The sequence below is a fragment of the Dermacentor variabilis genome, unplaced genomic scaffold (genome assembly GCF_050947875.1).
Source record: "Dermacentor variabilis isolate Ectoservices unplaced genomic scaffold, ASM5094787v1 scaffold_12, whole genome shotgun sequence".
In the NCBI taxonomy this organism is placed as follows: Eukaryota; Metazoa; Arthropoda; class Arachnida; order Ixodida; family Ixodidae; genus Dermacentor; species Dermacentor variabilis.
Window position 1 is genome coordinate 2833835 of NW_027460280.1, and position 15178 is coordinate 2849012.

Below are 15178 nucleotides of genomic sequence, written 5' to 3' on the forward strand. Positions count from 1 at the left end.
AGCCGCACTAGTTGAGTGATCGGATGCCGGTGACCAGGTCATGACAGCAGTGGTACCTAATTTCATTCTGCTGATAGCTTCAGGGTGAACGGCCGCTAATTTAGAAGCATTGCACACCCGCCCATCCTCCAATAGGTAAGAGGCGGGTCCGCGCTTTCCAATAATTTTCTTGGGCGCAGAAAACTGTGAAGATAACTTCCCATGAACTGCAGGTAATTTAACCCGCACGTAGTCACCCACGGCGAAGTTGGGTTCCTTGGCACCGCGTTTTTGATCGGTGTAGCGCTTCGACGTCAGTTGCTTGTTCTTGATGCGCTCTCTCAACTGCTGTAGTGCTTTTGAAGGGTCATCGGTGAAACATTTGGCAGGAAATCCCACAATGTCAAGTCTGGTGCGAGGTTGGCGTCCATGAAGAAGAATAGCGGGTGCAACACCAGTAGTCGCATGAGGCGTACAGCGATATGTTTGTAGGTAATCGAACATCGCTGTTCTTATCTCACGACGTTCTAACAGGGCTAATTGAATATAGGACTTTAATACCCTGTTAAATCTTTCCACTAAGCCGTTAGCTTGCGGGTAATACACAGAAGAGTAGTAATGGGCGATTCCGCGCTCTGTCAGAAAATCTTCAAAACTCGCTGAAGAAAATTGCGGTCCATGGTCGGATACGACACCACGTGGATATCCTTCTCTTGCGAAAAGTTCAAGTAGGAATTTGGTCACTGTAGACGTGGTCGCATCGCGTACGAAAGTCACCTCTGGCCACTTGCTGTGATAATCAATAAGCGTAATGGCAAATCGACAGTCAGCTGGAGCTTGCGTGAAAGGTCCCACAATGTCGATAGCAACTTTATCCCAGGCTTTCTCGGGAAAAGTCACGGGTTGCATTGGTGCTGCAGATGTACGCGCTGATTTGTCACATGACTGGCAGGCTACACATGTGCGTACAAGTTCTTCAATGTGATTATCCATGCACGGCCACCAATATGACTCCCTAAGACGAGCTTTGGTACGACTAATTCCTGGGTGTGACTCATGAGCCAGATCCATCAGACGGCAGGTCAAAGCGGAAGGCACGACAATCCTGTCACCCCGGCAAAGAATGTCGCTAACAACAGAGAGTTCAGATCGCACGTGAAAGTAAGGTAGCAGCTCTTTTGACAAGGATTTCTTGTCAGGCCAAGAAGTAGTGTGAAACTGCTTAACTTGAGAGATAGCCTGATCGGCGGCACTTGCTTCTTGAAGCTCTTGCATGGTAACTACTGGGGACAAGAGACATATAAATTCTTCTTCGGGTGCATCCTGGATGAAACTCTGTACGGGCAGCCGGGAGAGTGCGTCAGCCACGACATTTTCGCTACCCTTCCTGTATTGCATGGTGTAGTTGTAGCACAGCAACCGTGATGACCAGCGCGCAATCCTTAACGGACGGTGACCTGTGCCTTTCGTTGAGAGGAGCGTAACCAAAGCAGCGTGGTCTGTCCGCAAGGTGAAAGGTCGGCCCCACAGGTAAACGTGCCAGGGCTCGCAAGCCCAGACGCAGGCAAGGGCCTCACGTTCACCGACGGAGTACTTCCGTTCATGCGGTTGAAGAGTGCGTGAGGCGAACGCGACAGTTTGCAGTGATGTTCCGTTATCCTGCTGCAGTACAGCACCTAATCCGTATCCCGAGGCATCAGTTGTAACGTACACGGGTAACTCAGGATCAAAAAGGTGAAGAACTTCGCAAGATGTTATCAACGTTTTCAGCTGCTCCAAGCCGGTTTGGGCTGCCGCAGTCCAAGCGAAAGGCGCGTTTCCTCGAAGCAAAACACGCATTGGCTCCACAACATCAGAAAAATGCGGGATGAACTTGGAGTAGAAGCCTGCGAGGCCCAGCAACGAGCGAAGTTCATTAATAATTGTAGGTGATGGTGCCTTGGTTATCGCCTCGATAGATGACATCAGTGGGAATAACCCTTTTGCGCTGACAACATGGCCCAGGAAAGTCAACTCAGTGACGTCAAAAACACATTTATAGTTGAGCCTGAGACCAGCGTCAGAGAGCCGTTTCAAAACAGTGCGCAAATTGACCAAGTGATCCTCTCTGGAGTGTCCGTACACGATTATGTCGTCAATGTAGAACAAGACGCATTTGCAACCTTGGAGAATCATGTGCATCATCTTCTGAAACGCTGACGGTGCCGATGCCAGTCCGAAGCACACCTGAAGAATCTCATCTGGGGCAGGAGTCGTCAACGTCCCTCCGGTGGCGCTCGAAGCCAAAAAGCGCGGATCGTCCTCTGACGTGAGGGTCTGGAAGATGCGTTGTCCTTCCAAGCCCAGGCAGTTGAGCAGAATCGCCTTCCGACGCAAGGCAGGTAGGTCGGAGGCGCCCGACGCCACCATGTAGTTCTTGAACGCTTGAATCCATTGCTCCCATGGGATGACTGGGTCTCCAGGTGAGGACAGGAACGGGGGTGGCGGATGTAGCCCCGAAATACTCATCGTAGAGGATGATATGCAGCAAACGACGGCACAGATGAAGGGGAAGCCGGTAGCACATGGGTTGTTAAATCCTCGTCGCCAATTATGTTATATCGTGCATATTCTTCAGTACGACCGAAATGAAGACATCACTCATCCTCTGCGTTTATTCCATCTTCTTCCTCCCCCCTCGGGCGGCTCCAAGCGCGCGCCTGCTCATGGCGCTGCGGTAGGCAGCGACGCCTTATATAACACTTGTAAGGCCTGGAGTAGCGGGAAAGAAGTTTTAAGGACAAGCCAATGTGGCGGCAAGGCATGCAGAGGAGGACCAAAGAGCCAGGAGAGTAATTAACGACTCTGTGATGGCAATCGTGGCGGGCCTTCTGGGACAGCTGGGAGGCGAAAAGACGATCCCTTGCAATCTGGCGAGCTTTTGTGGCCAGAGAAGCTGCATTGCGCGTGTAGTCTGTAACAGGGTGCACAGGTGATGGTAAAAGAGTCTCGAGGGCAATGTGGGATGGCGGCCAAACAAGAGATAAAAGGGAGAAAAGCCAGCGGTGTCATGGCGTGACGAGTTGTAGGCAAATGTCACATAAGGCAAGGTGCTGTCCCAATCACGGTGGTCCAAGGAAACATACATGGAGAGCATTGTGGTTAGCGTTCGGTTGAGGCGCTTGGTAAGCCCATTGGTTTTCGGATGGTAGGCAGTGGTTAGCTTGTGAAGTATGGAACACGAACGAAGAATGTCATCAACGACTTGCAACAGAAATGAGCGACCGCGGTCGGTCAGCAGCTGTCGAGGTGCGCCATGGTGTAAAGGAGAAATTCCACAACGTCAGTGGCACAGCTTGTCGGCAGTGCCCAAGTGATAGCATATCGTGTCGCATACTCTGTAGCTACGGCAATCCACTTGTTGCCAGTCAGAGATGTTGGGAATGGCCCGATGAGATCAAGGCCGGCACGGTAGAACGGCACACCTGGAATGTCTATGGGCTGTAGAGGGCCGGCTGGCGACAAGGATGGATGCTTGTGGTGCTGGCAGGACTCACAAGCAGCAACTTACCAGCGCACAGAGCGATAGAGGCCTGGCCAGAAGAACCGACGCCGAACGCGATCGTACGTGCGAGTTGCTCTGAGGTGTCCAGCGGTTGGGGCGTCATGAAGCTTTTTGAGAACAATGGAACGGAGTGTTTCGGGAACAACCAGGAGAAGCTCTTGGCCATCGGAGATGGTGTCGCGTCTGTGTAACATTCCGTCACGAAGCATGAATAATTGTACGGATGGGGCAGAGTGATGAGAGCATAGGCGGTAGATAACTGATCGCAAATTGTGGAGCTGTTCACTGCGTATGTCGGTTAAATCGGATATCGCGAAGACACAGGCGTCCGAATCGTGCGCTGACAAGTCGGGAGGATCCTCTGGATGATGGGATAGGCAGTCTGCATCCTGGTGCAGTCTGCCAGACTTGTGTGTGACGTCAAAGCTGCATTCTTGCAGTTTCAGTGCCCAACGACCAAGTCGTCCAGTCGGATTTTTGAGGGAAGACAACCAGCAAAGCGCATGGTGATCTGTGATGACCGAAAAGGTGCGGCCGAACAAGTATGGTCGAAACTTGCCGACAGCCCAAACTAGTGCAAGGCACTCGCGCTCAGTGATCGAAAATTTGAACTCCGAAGAAAAAAGAAGGCGAGTGCAATAGGCGATGACGCGGTCTCGTCCTTGTTGCTGCTGGCCGAGAACAGCGCCCATGCCATGTCCACTCGCGTCGGTGCGAAGTTCAGCGGGGGCTGACTGGTCAAAATGGGCCAAGATGGGTGGCGACGCAAATGAAATCGTGAGCGTGTGAAACGCAGTGGCCTGTTCAGGGAGAAAATGTTTCCTTCTTCAAGAGTTGCGCGAGTGGACGGGCGACATCGGCGACGTTCTTGACAAACGTCGAACATAGGAGCACAAGCCGACAAAGCTCCGTACGTCTGCAGTGGAACGTGGCATAGGGAAGTCTTTGACAACACAATTTTTTTCTGGGTCACGTTGCACGCCTTCAGCACTCAAAAGATGGCCAAGCACGGTAATTTCGCGGCAGCCAAAACGGCATTTGGCAGAGTAGAGCTGAAGGCCTGCTTGCCAGAAAACTTCAAGAACTGCCGACAAGCGGCTAAGGTGGCTTTCAAATGTCGGCGACAAGACTATGACATTGTCAAGATAACAGAGGCATGTTGACCATTTGTATCCACTAAGGAGGGAGTCAATCATTCTTTCAAATGTGGGTGGGGCATTACACAGTCCAAAGGGCATTACCTTAAACTGGTCAAGTCCATCGGGCGTAACAAATGTGGTTTTTCCAAGGTCTTAATCAACAGATATCTGCCTGTATCCTGGCCCCAGGTCGATAGAAGTAGGCAGAGCCGTGTAGACAGTCAAGAGCATCATCGATCCACAGCAGAGCGTAGACGTCCTTGCGCGTTACTTTAAGTGGCGGTAGTCTACGCAGAAGCGCCAGCTGCCATCTTTCTTCTTGACTAGGACGACAGGTGATGCCCATTGTCTGCATGAAGGTTCAATGACGTCCATGGTGAGCATCTTGTTGACTTCATGCTGTATCACTTCACGCTCAGCATAGCACACGCGATGAGGACTTCCGTCTGATTGGGCTGGCGTCCCCAGTATTGATCTTGAGTGACCACAGATGTCTGTCCCAAAGGACGGTCATTAAAGTCAAAGATATCGTGGTAGGACTTCAATGTGCGCCGCGCATCGGCTGTCTGAGCAGGAACAAGGTCAGACGCTATCATCTTGTCAATATCACCGTCGACGAGATTGTGCGAGGAAGGGGAAGGGGCAGAGGACAAAGCATCGGTGATGAATACAGAAACGGCACACTCATCGATAGAAGAGATGTGGGCTAGGGTCATGCTGCCTGGGATAAGTTGCGTGCACCAGCTAACGTTCAATATGGGTAGAGTCAATAAGGGCACAGTCAATAAGGGCAGAATGGGCAGACAGAAAATCCATACCGAGGATGAGTTCATGGGAGCATTTCTCGAGCACGGCAAGTAGTACGCTTGTGGATCGGTCAGCAACACTTATTCGAGCAGAGCACATCCCTAGCAAGGGAAACATTCCAACATCGGCGACAAGAATGAATGGTACTGTGGGTGGCGTTGGTCCTAGGACCTTCTTAAGGTGGTGACGATGCTCCGAATTCGTCACTGATATCTGAGCCCCAGTATCCACAAGAACATGTGCGTCATCCAGTTTAACGTCTATCAGGTTCCTTGTGGTCTGAAGTGTGGTCAGAGGATTTGGCAGGCAAGTCGTCGATCTAGCATCACCTCTAGGTGCTGCATTGCCTAGTTTTCCCATAGGAGTCGTTCAATCGGAGACGTAGAGCGACGGAATTGGGGCGAGCGAGATGATTGGCGATGAGACAACGGCGAACGGGGCTGGTGACAACGTGGGGATGGTGAATGCCGATACGACATGGATGGAGCGTCGTTGCTGGTGGTTTGGGGAGGCTCGCGGTAGGGCTGAAATTGGCCATGATCCATGTCGGGGCGACGGTTGTATCCATAGGGCGCCTAATACCAATATTGTTACAAGGGCGGGCCACGTGTCCAATACGACGGCAGTTGAAACAAATGGGACGATCATCAGCAGTCCTCCTTTCGGCTGGATTGCGAGTATAGAATGGCAGCCTTTGACCTTGGGAGTGCGAAAGTGAGGGACAACGGTCGATCGGCTGGTAAGGGGCTGCAGCACACACAGAGTCCAGGCCAGCATTGGAGGGCTCCTGATGAACGAAAGCTTGGACTAGTGGCACCATCTGGGAGCTATGGTCACAGGCACAGCCGCACGTAGAAGCAGGAGACACAGCATCAAGTTGCCGTCGATTGATCTTCACGTGCTCTACGGTGAGCGGTGCCGACGGCTCATGTACGTCTTAGCACGGCCACATTGCTGCCGTGTTCGGAAGTCAAGCGAAATGATGGGCAGTGTGTCGACTTTTGGCGGCATAAAGTGCTTGCACTCTTGGATGATGGCAACGACGGTATCGCAGTCTTTGCAGATTAGCCGACTGAAGACATCATCTGCTATCTCCTTTAACATGTGGCCCACTTTCTCCGACTCCATCATGCCGTCGTTGGCTTTGCGGCAAAGGGCAAGCACGTCCTGTATTTAAGTCAGGTATGACTGTCACTGCGCACAAGACGCCAGCTTCTTCTTTGCTGCCGCCTTTCTACCTGCAGACTTGCCAAACAGGGAACACATCTTTTCCTTGCATGCATCCCAGCCCCCAGTTTTGTCTTTGTTATCTTCAAACCACACCTTCGCTGCTCCTTTGAGGTAAAATAATGTATGCCAACATCATCGTCTAATCCCAGTGATCATAATTACTTGCACGCTCATACAGGGGTAGCCAGTCCTCGATGTCCACATTGTCAGTTCCACAGAATGTGCCTGGGTCATTTAGCTGAACCAGGACGATCGCTTTCATTGCAGTCGCCTCGGTGGGCGCCGACCCCTCTTCCGTCATTGTGGAGAAAGTCAAGCATTGGCCGCTGTGGAGATCCATTCTACCGTGTGGATATCCAGCACCTCCCACCAAAACGCCACGGGGATGAGAGTAGCCAAAAGGAATAGGAAATTGTATTTACAATATATATACCGAGAGAGACGGCTACAGGCTAGATGGCAGAACAACACGAGCGAGACTCTGATCGTCATCTTCACAGTCTTTCTGGCGCATTCTTCCATGCTCAGCAGGATGCGTGCTTCATCATCATCATCATCAGCCTGGTTACGCCCACTGCAGAGCAAAGGCCCTCCCATACTTCTCCAACAACCCTGGTCATGTACTAATTGTGGCCATGTCATCCCTGCAAACTTCTTAATCCCATCCGCCCACCTAACTTTCTGCCGCACCCTGCTACACTTCCCTTCCCTTGGAATCCAGTCCGTAACCCTTAATGACCATCGGTTATCTTCCCTCCTCATTACATGTCCTGCTCATGCCCCCCCCCCCCCCATTTCTTTTTCTTGATTTCAACTAAGATGTCATTAACTCGCGTTTGTTCCCTCACCCAATCTGCTCTTATCCCTTAACGTTACACCCATCATTGTTCTTTCCATAGCTCGTTGCGTCGTCCTCAATTTAAGTAGAACCCTTTTCGTAAGCCTCCAGACTTCTGCTCCGTAGGTGAGTACTGGTAAGATGCAGCTATTATACACTTTTCTCTTGAGGGATAATGGCAACCTGCTGTTCATGATCTGAGAATGCCTGCCAAACGCACCCCAGCCCATTCTTATTCTGATTATTTCCGTCTCATGATCCGGATCCGCCGTCACTACCTGCCCTAAGTAGATGTATTCCCTTACCACTTCTAGTACCTCGCTACCTAATGTAAATTGCTGTTCTCTTCCAAGACTGTTAAACATTAGTTTTCTGCAGATTAATTTTTAGACCCACTCTTCTGCTTTGCCTCTCCAGGTCAGTGAGCATGCATTGCAATTGGTCCCCTGAGTTACTAAGCAAGGCAATATCATCAGCGAATCACAAGTTACTAAGGTATTCTCCATTAAATTTTATCCCCAATTCTTCCCAATCCAGGTCTCTGAATACCTCCTGTAAACATGCTGTGAATAGCATTGGAGAGATCGTATCTCCCTGCCTGATGCCTTTCTTTATTGGGATTTTGTTGCTTTCTTTATGGAGGACTACAGTGGCTGTGGAGCCGCTATAGATATCTCAGTATTTTTACATACGGCTCGTCTACACCCTGATTCCGTAATGCCTCCACAACTGCTGAGGTTTCAACGGAATCAAACGCTTTCTCGTAATCAATGAGAGCTATATATAAGGGTTGGTTATATTCCGTACATTATATTCCGTACACTATCAGCTGATTGATAAGTGTGAAAATGGTCTATTGTTGAGTAGCCTTTACGGAATCCTGCCTCGTCCTTTGCTTGACAGAAGTCTAAGGTGTTCCTGATTCTATTTGCGATTACCTTAGTAAATAGTTTGTAGGCAACTGACAGTAATCTGATCGGTCTATAATTTTTCAAGTCTTTGGCGTCCCCTTTCTTATGGATTAGGATTATGTTAGCGTTCTTCCAAGATTCCGGTACGCTCGAAGTCATGAGGCATTGCGTATACAGGGTGGCCAGTTTCTCTAGAACAATCTGCCCACCAACCTAAAAGAAATCTGATGTTACCTGATCCTCCCCAGCTGCCTTCTCTCTTTGCATAGCTCCCAAGGCTTTCTTTACTTATTCTGGCGTTACCTGTGGGATTTCAAGTTCCTCTGGACTATTCTCTCTTCCATTATATTAGATGCGTGCTTCAGTGTGCGGAAATAGCCCATATATATATATATATATATATATATATATATATATATATATATATATATATATATATATATATATATATATATATATATATATATATATCCTTTTGTGTATCGGCAAACAAAGCAATTCATTTGCGCACATGAACCCTGGAAGGCATCACTCCACCTCCGCACTGTTCACATGCGATTATAACCTATCTTATTCCATGCCTATTGTGTTTCCAAACAGAACTGAAGATGCTTCAAGCAGTGGCGACTGCTGGCCAGGGCAGCAGAGGACAAGTGTCAAGAAGGAGTGCCCCACCCCTAGAGAAATGTCGACTTGGAAACAGCACAGTACGTAAGTGAGGGTCAGCAGCACTGAAGAAAAATGTGCCTATATATACAGGCCCAGAGGCACATTCTGTGCATTGAACAACCTAAGTGCAATTAACTGTGTGCTCCATTGCCGAGGAGCTTACAAGGCCAGAAGCCTTTGCAGCATTTTCACTGAACTTATGCTACTGTAAACAAATGTTAGTATTCTAAACTGCTAGGATCCCTCAGGGATTGTTGTTGACAATGCCTTTACTGACCCGGCTACGCTACTAAGAACCTTAGTCACAACAGCATGCACTGCACTTCTCACCAATGCATTCTGGGATGACCACAAGTGGTGCTACAATGCAGGCAAATGGAAGTGAATTGATCACCTTAATTATACCAACATTGATCACAAACAATCATGCACAAGTGTCTTGAAGCCTTGATCAGAAGTTACACTAACAGGTTGCCTGAGCTGATGAGTGCTCACACATGAACAGCTGCTGACTTACTAAATTAGGTTAACAGTGCTCGTAGCTTCGTTTCAACATATAGATAACTTTAATTGCTTGCTGCAAAGAAGTGACATTGACTGAGCCAACATTCAATGCTTTAGTAAGAACCTGAAGCAGTTTTCAGTGCCTGTTGTTGCAGTATCAGTGAAAATACCGTATTTATTCAAATCTAAGCCGGCAGTTTCTTCCAAATTATCATATAGCAAACTGTAGGGTTGGCTTAGATTGGAGGATTTTAAAGAATGCGCCAGTTTTTCATTGAAACTGATAAATGTGGTGCATAGCTGGCGCCATCCAGAAAAGTCAATAACGAAACCACTACTAGCCGCGCCAGCAGTTACTGAAGTACATGAGCGACGTTGCCATTTTGACCTGTGTCGTATTGGCGTGCGGTGTGGTGCTATCGTACTAATGGCACCAAACAGGCAATGCCACTATAGTGCCACTTTCAAACGAAAAGTTGTGCTAGCCATACAGGCACCGTCAAGCGTTCAAGCCAGGCAGGACTTGGGCATCGATGAGAAAAACGTCCGTCGTTGGAGGGGGCACCGGGAGATGCTTTTTGCGTGGGCTGCAATGAGGAGATGACTGTGATAAGGAAGACAGCGATGAGGCTAGCAGCGATGATGAAGAGTGACAACGGCATGCTCATATTCAATAAATGCTGTTTTCATTTTGTGAATGCTGCCCTCACTTTTTTGTTTAGCTTACATTCGAGGTAAACTTTTTTCCCCGACTTTGGACTTTCGGGGGTCGGCTTAGAATTGGGGCCAGTGTATATTTAAGTAAATACGGTAATTCTTTGACACATAAGACACGATCTGTGAAAGCACAGCAATAAAAACCGTGCTGCCATATTTGCTCTGCAAAGGTAGACATCAACGGGGAAAAAATCACGTGGTTTAATCATGGTTGTCTCTTTAATACAGACTTGCCCACTTAAGGATTAACAGGTGGAATGTTCATCCAGTCACAAAGCAAATCATTTGGCCTTAACTCCTCTTTTGTACAGTGGTGTCTGCCACAGAGACTGGGAAAACGCCGCCAGAAGTCTCTCATTTCAGGGATCTCAAAAATACATTGACATGTAGATATCCTCAGAAGAAAAAAAGATGAAATCTCTGACAAATCAACAAAACAGTAAACATAAAACATATGATAAAAAAGCGACAACAAGGATGACCTAGCCACCGCTGTGTAGGGTCAGCGGGACCAACTCAACAAGGCTTTGCACTAAGTGTGGAATGGGCGCCGGGCGCGGTATGGCAGTGCGGTTAAGTCCACTGGCCGCCCAGCCCAAATTATGCGAAAAATACTCTGCGTGGAAAAATAGTCTTTCTCTAAGTACACCGGGCAGGCACTTGGCAGGGACCCATAACAGGGCCCCGAGGCACGAGATCCGGAAAGCGCCGTCATCACAGTCGGCCCCAACAGCAGTCCAATATAAAATACTCTTTCTCTCGCCGTGGTCATCACAGAGTAGACTAGCTTATCATGAGGGACGCTTTCCGGCCAGGCGCCGGTCACTTGTCCAGCGTGGACTTGATAAGCGCCTCAAGCAGGCCGTCTGGCTGGCGCCGCTTCTTGGGCCGCAGCAGGTGGCGTTCCTTGACCTTGTATTCGAGCGTAGAGTGCGGGACACCAAAGTAGGTGCCTGCGCGGTGCACGCTCATCTCGCCCCGCTGCACAGCAAGCACCGCCTGAATGAGGTGGTCACGATCGTAGTTGCGGTAGCGGCCTCGCTTGGGCCGTGTGCGTTTTTCCTCAGTTGGTGGCCCGGTGGCAGCCTCTGATGAACTGCTCGAGGCGGCAGCAGCAGGGGTGGAGGGGGGCACAGCTGGTCGGTACGATGGCACCTTGAGAATGACATCTGCGGGGGCTGGACGGCGGGCGTCTGCCAGCCGCTCTTGTGCCAGCAGACGGATAAGGTCCGACACAACTGGTAGTGCAGGTGCCTTGGGCGCCTGCTCCTCGGACGTCTGGTGCAGCGCCAGTTGCTGGATGCTCGACAGGAACTGCGTCACAACCAGGTCCCTTCACTGCCGACTCTTGTGAGAAATTCCTACCATTATAAGTGATTTACCATCAATATATTATGTCACAATGTGCTTGCCAGTAGCCTCTCGAAGTAACCAACTTGGCTGGGTTACCTACTGTTATATATCCCAGTGATGCTACTGGCCCATGGCATTTAGGAGCAGCTTTTAGAGCGACCAGAAATGCATTTTTGCCCACAAAAATGAACACAAGCAAGACCCAGCATTCCGAGTACTGCCTAAATAAAAAAGTATTAAATGCCGTAAAAACCAGAATATACATAGAGTTTCTTTCCAAGAAAAAAGTGGAAAAATGCCCCTTCATCTAATATTGTGGCCTTTGGCACAATTTCAACTGTCTGGCCACTGTGACACAACAAAGAAAAGAACTAAGAAAGCATTGCATCATTTTTGTTGACATTGCGAATGCATGCACAGAGAAAACTGACAACGCACAAAGACCACAGGACAAGTGCTGACTTGCAACTACAATATGCAGTTTCACTAACTCACCAAAGTTTCCATCTTATTACGCTATTACTGTCTCAAAGCGGAAAATTAGTAGACCTTGGCTTGACTTTAGTTCTATCTTCCAAATTGATAGAGCATGGCATGGCGGCACTGCACCATTTGGTTTCCACAAACAGAAAGTGAAACGGTGAAACTGTCGACTTTCACTGAAAACCTCATTCTGCGATTGCTACGCTGTGGAATTTCTTCACGAGCGTCATACGCTAGTTCAAATAATAATGGCAGATTTGATTCCCTGCAAAGGTGGTTGCATTCACTTATAAGTGTGTCACTTCACATAGCGAAAAAGGCTTGAATTTTTGTCATCTGCAAAAGCAGACGATCTTTTAGCACTTCATAGACAGAGTGCAGCAGAAGACTATCTGTTGGGAAAAATCGCCGGTGTGGAAGAGATGTCTCATCGGCCGCCGCAGGCTACGAACACAGTGCAAAAAACATTAAGTTGTTATCGATGAGAGGCCATGAAAACAAGTGATCGATGGTGTGCGACTCATTGGCCATGTTTAGTTCTGCATAGCAAATGCATCAGACAACACTGATGATGTGCTATGGCACGTCATAAGCGCTAGCCGCTATTCCCAGACAAGAATGCTGACATCGCACATGCGATTTTTGCCCTCAATGATGAATGAGCGCATTGATTGAATAAAATACATTCTGTAGTTAACTGACAAATAATTTGAAAAAATTTTTATTCAGCTCAAATCAAGGATCAACCTGTACTCTGACAAATTATATTTTGCATTTTACCGTACACATGAATATTTTGTACTCCGAGTAAAATTCTTTGAGCTATAATGCCTCCAAAATTGAGCCTCCTGTAACATAACAGTGAATTGTTATCACAAACCGCAGGTGAAGAATTTTTTCAAGCTTGAGAAACATTTGAAAGATCGCTATCCACAGCATCCCATATACTTTCATGACCACCCATTGGTGAAAACAGCACTGGGCTCTAGCTGTGGCGCTTAGCTGCTAGTCGACAGTGCCATCCCAGAATAGAGCAGACCAGGCTGGCATTGTTTTTGCTGTCCACTGACTGTTGCTTTAGTGGAGCACCTACAATGCCACAAACAGTCTGCTGCAAGTTCTACATGTCGCAAAATATTATGTGCGTGAGAAATTAAGCATACGAAATAGACCGCATATTACGTAAGATGCTTTCTTGCGCTTTTACACGGCGAAGCTGTATTAAACACTGACCTCGCTGAAGCGCAATATGAAAATTGAGAAGTGCACCACAAACACAAATATTGCCATCATTTGCAGCTACACCTTGCAATTATCTGCGAAAACATTCTGGCAATGTTGCTCTTATCCGTTACCTTCAGGCCAAATTTCATTACGAGAGGCCGAAAAAACTTAGGAACGTCATCATCATTTATTTTACCCCTACATATTATTTAAGGTGGGGGGAGGGAGCAGAGCTAATACAAAGAACAATTGATAAATTGAAATGTGGTTTCATAGCATGTAAAACAAATACATATTTTATAAGACATTTGCAAAATTAAAAGAGAAACAAAATATGTGATGAGGAAAACTTAGTATAGTTGACTCACATTAATTCATCTTTGGTTAAATTGATTTTTAACACGACAGCGTTTAAATGCCCATCTCGCAGAAAATGTGCACCGGCAGCGATGTCCATATAAGAAAAATCATCCTGAACCATGTATCCTGATCCACGCAGGCCTTCCGTGTGGCACATAGGCGATACTGAACTAATTGAATTAATCAAAGTAAAATGCATCCGAAAATTCGTAAAGTACGACTTACACACAACCTACAGACATGATAGCATCGGAATGTAATTTGAATATGCAAGAAAACATAATTCTGTTACGCAGAAACTCAAACACAAACCCATTTTCCAGCTGCCGTTTGAGGTCTCAGTAGGAGGAGCGCACTCCGCTCGGTTCCTTGCGACACCATCCAGATGGCGCTTGCCTCCATGCATTCGTTGCTCATGCAAAAGGCTGCGTTTCAACCAGAAAGCTCAACTTCATGCGTAGCGTTCACCGGCAGCATTTCACAGTAAATATTGCAGTTACATAAGCTGCAGTTGCTGGGAAGTGCGAGAAGCAGTCAGGGACCTTTGGTGCAATCGCGTTCCATGCTTAAAGGCAAAGCTTAAGCATCCCCAAATTTTTTTTTATTGATACGATCTTGACCGAAGGTTCCCGCTGGGCATCCACGTATGTTTTTTTGGGCCCAATGTTTCATTCCGATCCTAAAATTGGCCTTTGCTGGATGATTTGAACTTGACCAGTCAGTACACACGTGCCCAACTCCTACGGGGACCCAAATGGCGACCCCTTTAGTGGCATCGTCTGTCTTGGTGGAGGTAACGGGACAGCGTTAGACACACGTCATCTCTTGTCGAAAACACCTATCTCCAGCTAGCCCTAGGAATATTTTCAAGCAATAACCGTAGCTCACGATGTCTGATTACGCTATATTTTCCTAACTGTTGACATGCATCTTCCTTTTTTTTTTTTCAATAAAATGTGGACAGTGCTTAAGCTTCGCCTCTAAGAGTGGAATGCGATAGAATTCAACGATTCTTGACTGCTTCTCACGCTTCCTGGTAATTGCAGCTTATGTAACCATAACGTTTTCCTGAAAATGCTGGCGATGAACGCTATGCACGAAGGCGAGCTTTGTGGTTCTTTTTCTAATGGTATTTGAAGTAACCCAGCGGGAAGAGCCGCTCCAACTAAGATAGACCTCTAACGGCAGCTGGAAAACACTATCGCGTTAAAAGTGTTGGAATTTCTGCGTAACAGATCTATGTTTTTGTTTATATTCAAATTACAATCCGACGCTATTATGTCTGTAGGTTGTGTGTAAGCAATACTTCATAATTTTTCTAATGCTTTTTACTTTGAGAAATTTAATTAACTCAGTAATGCTTATGTGCCATGCGGGGGGCCTGCGTGGTTCGAAATGATTTTCTCGGCCAAAGATGCTG

At 47.7% G+C, this 15178-nt stretch overlaps 1 protein-coding gene across 2 annotated transcripts in view; it reads right to left on the bottom strand.

The window, feature by feature from the left end:
- Positions 1-10523: 10523 nt before the first annotated feature.
- Positions 10524-15178, bottom strand: part of LOC142565836 (mblk-1-related factor 1-like) — a 189202-nt gene continuing 184547 nt past the window's right edge. The window contains exon 7 of one of the 2 annotated variants that reach the window (XM_075676380.1): positions 10524-11652. In XM_075676380.1, coding sequence (XP_075532495.1) covers positions 11161-11652 — 492 coding nt within the window. In that variant the 3' untranslated portion in view covers positions 10524-11160. The remainder of the gene's footprint in view (positions 11653-15178) is intronic. The other variant, XM_075676379.1, reaches the window with a different exon arrangement.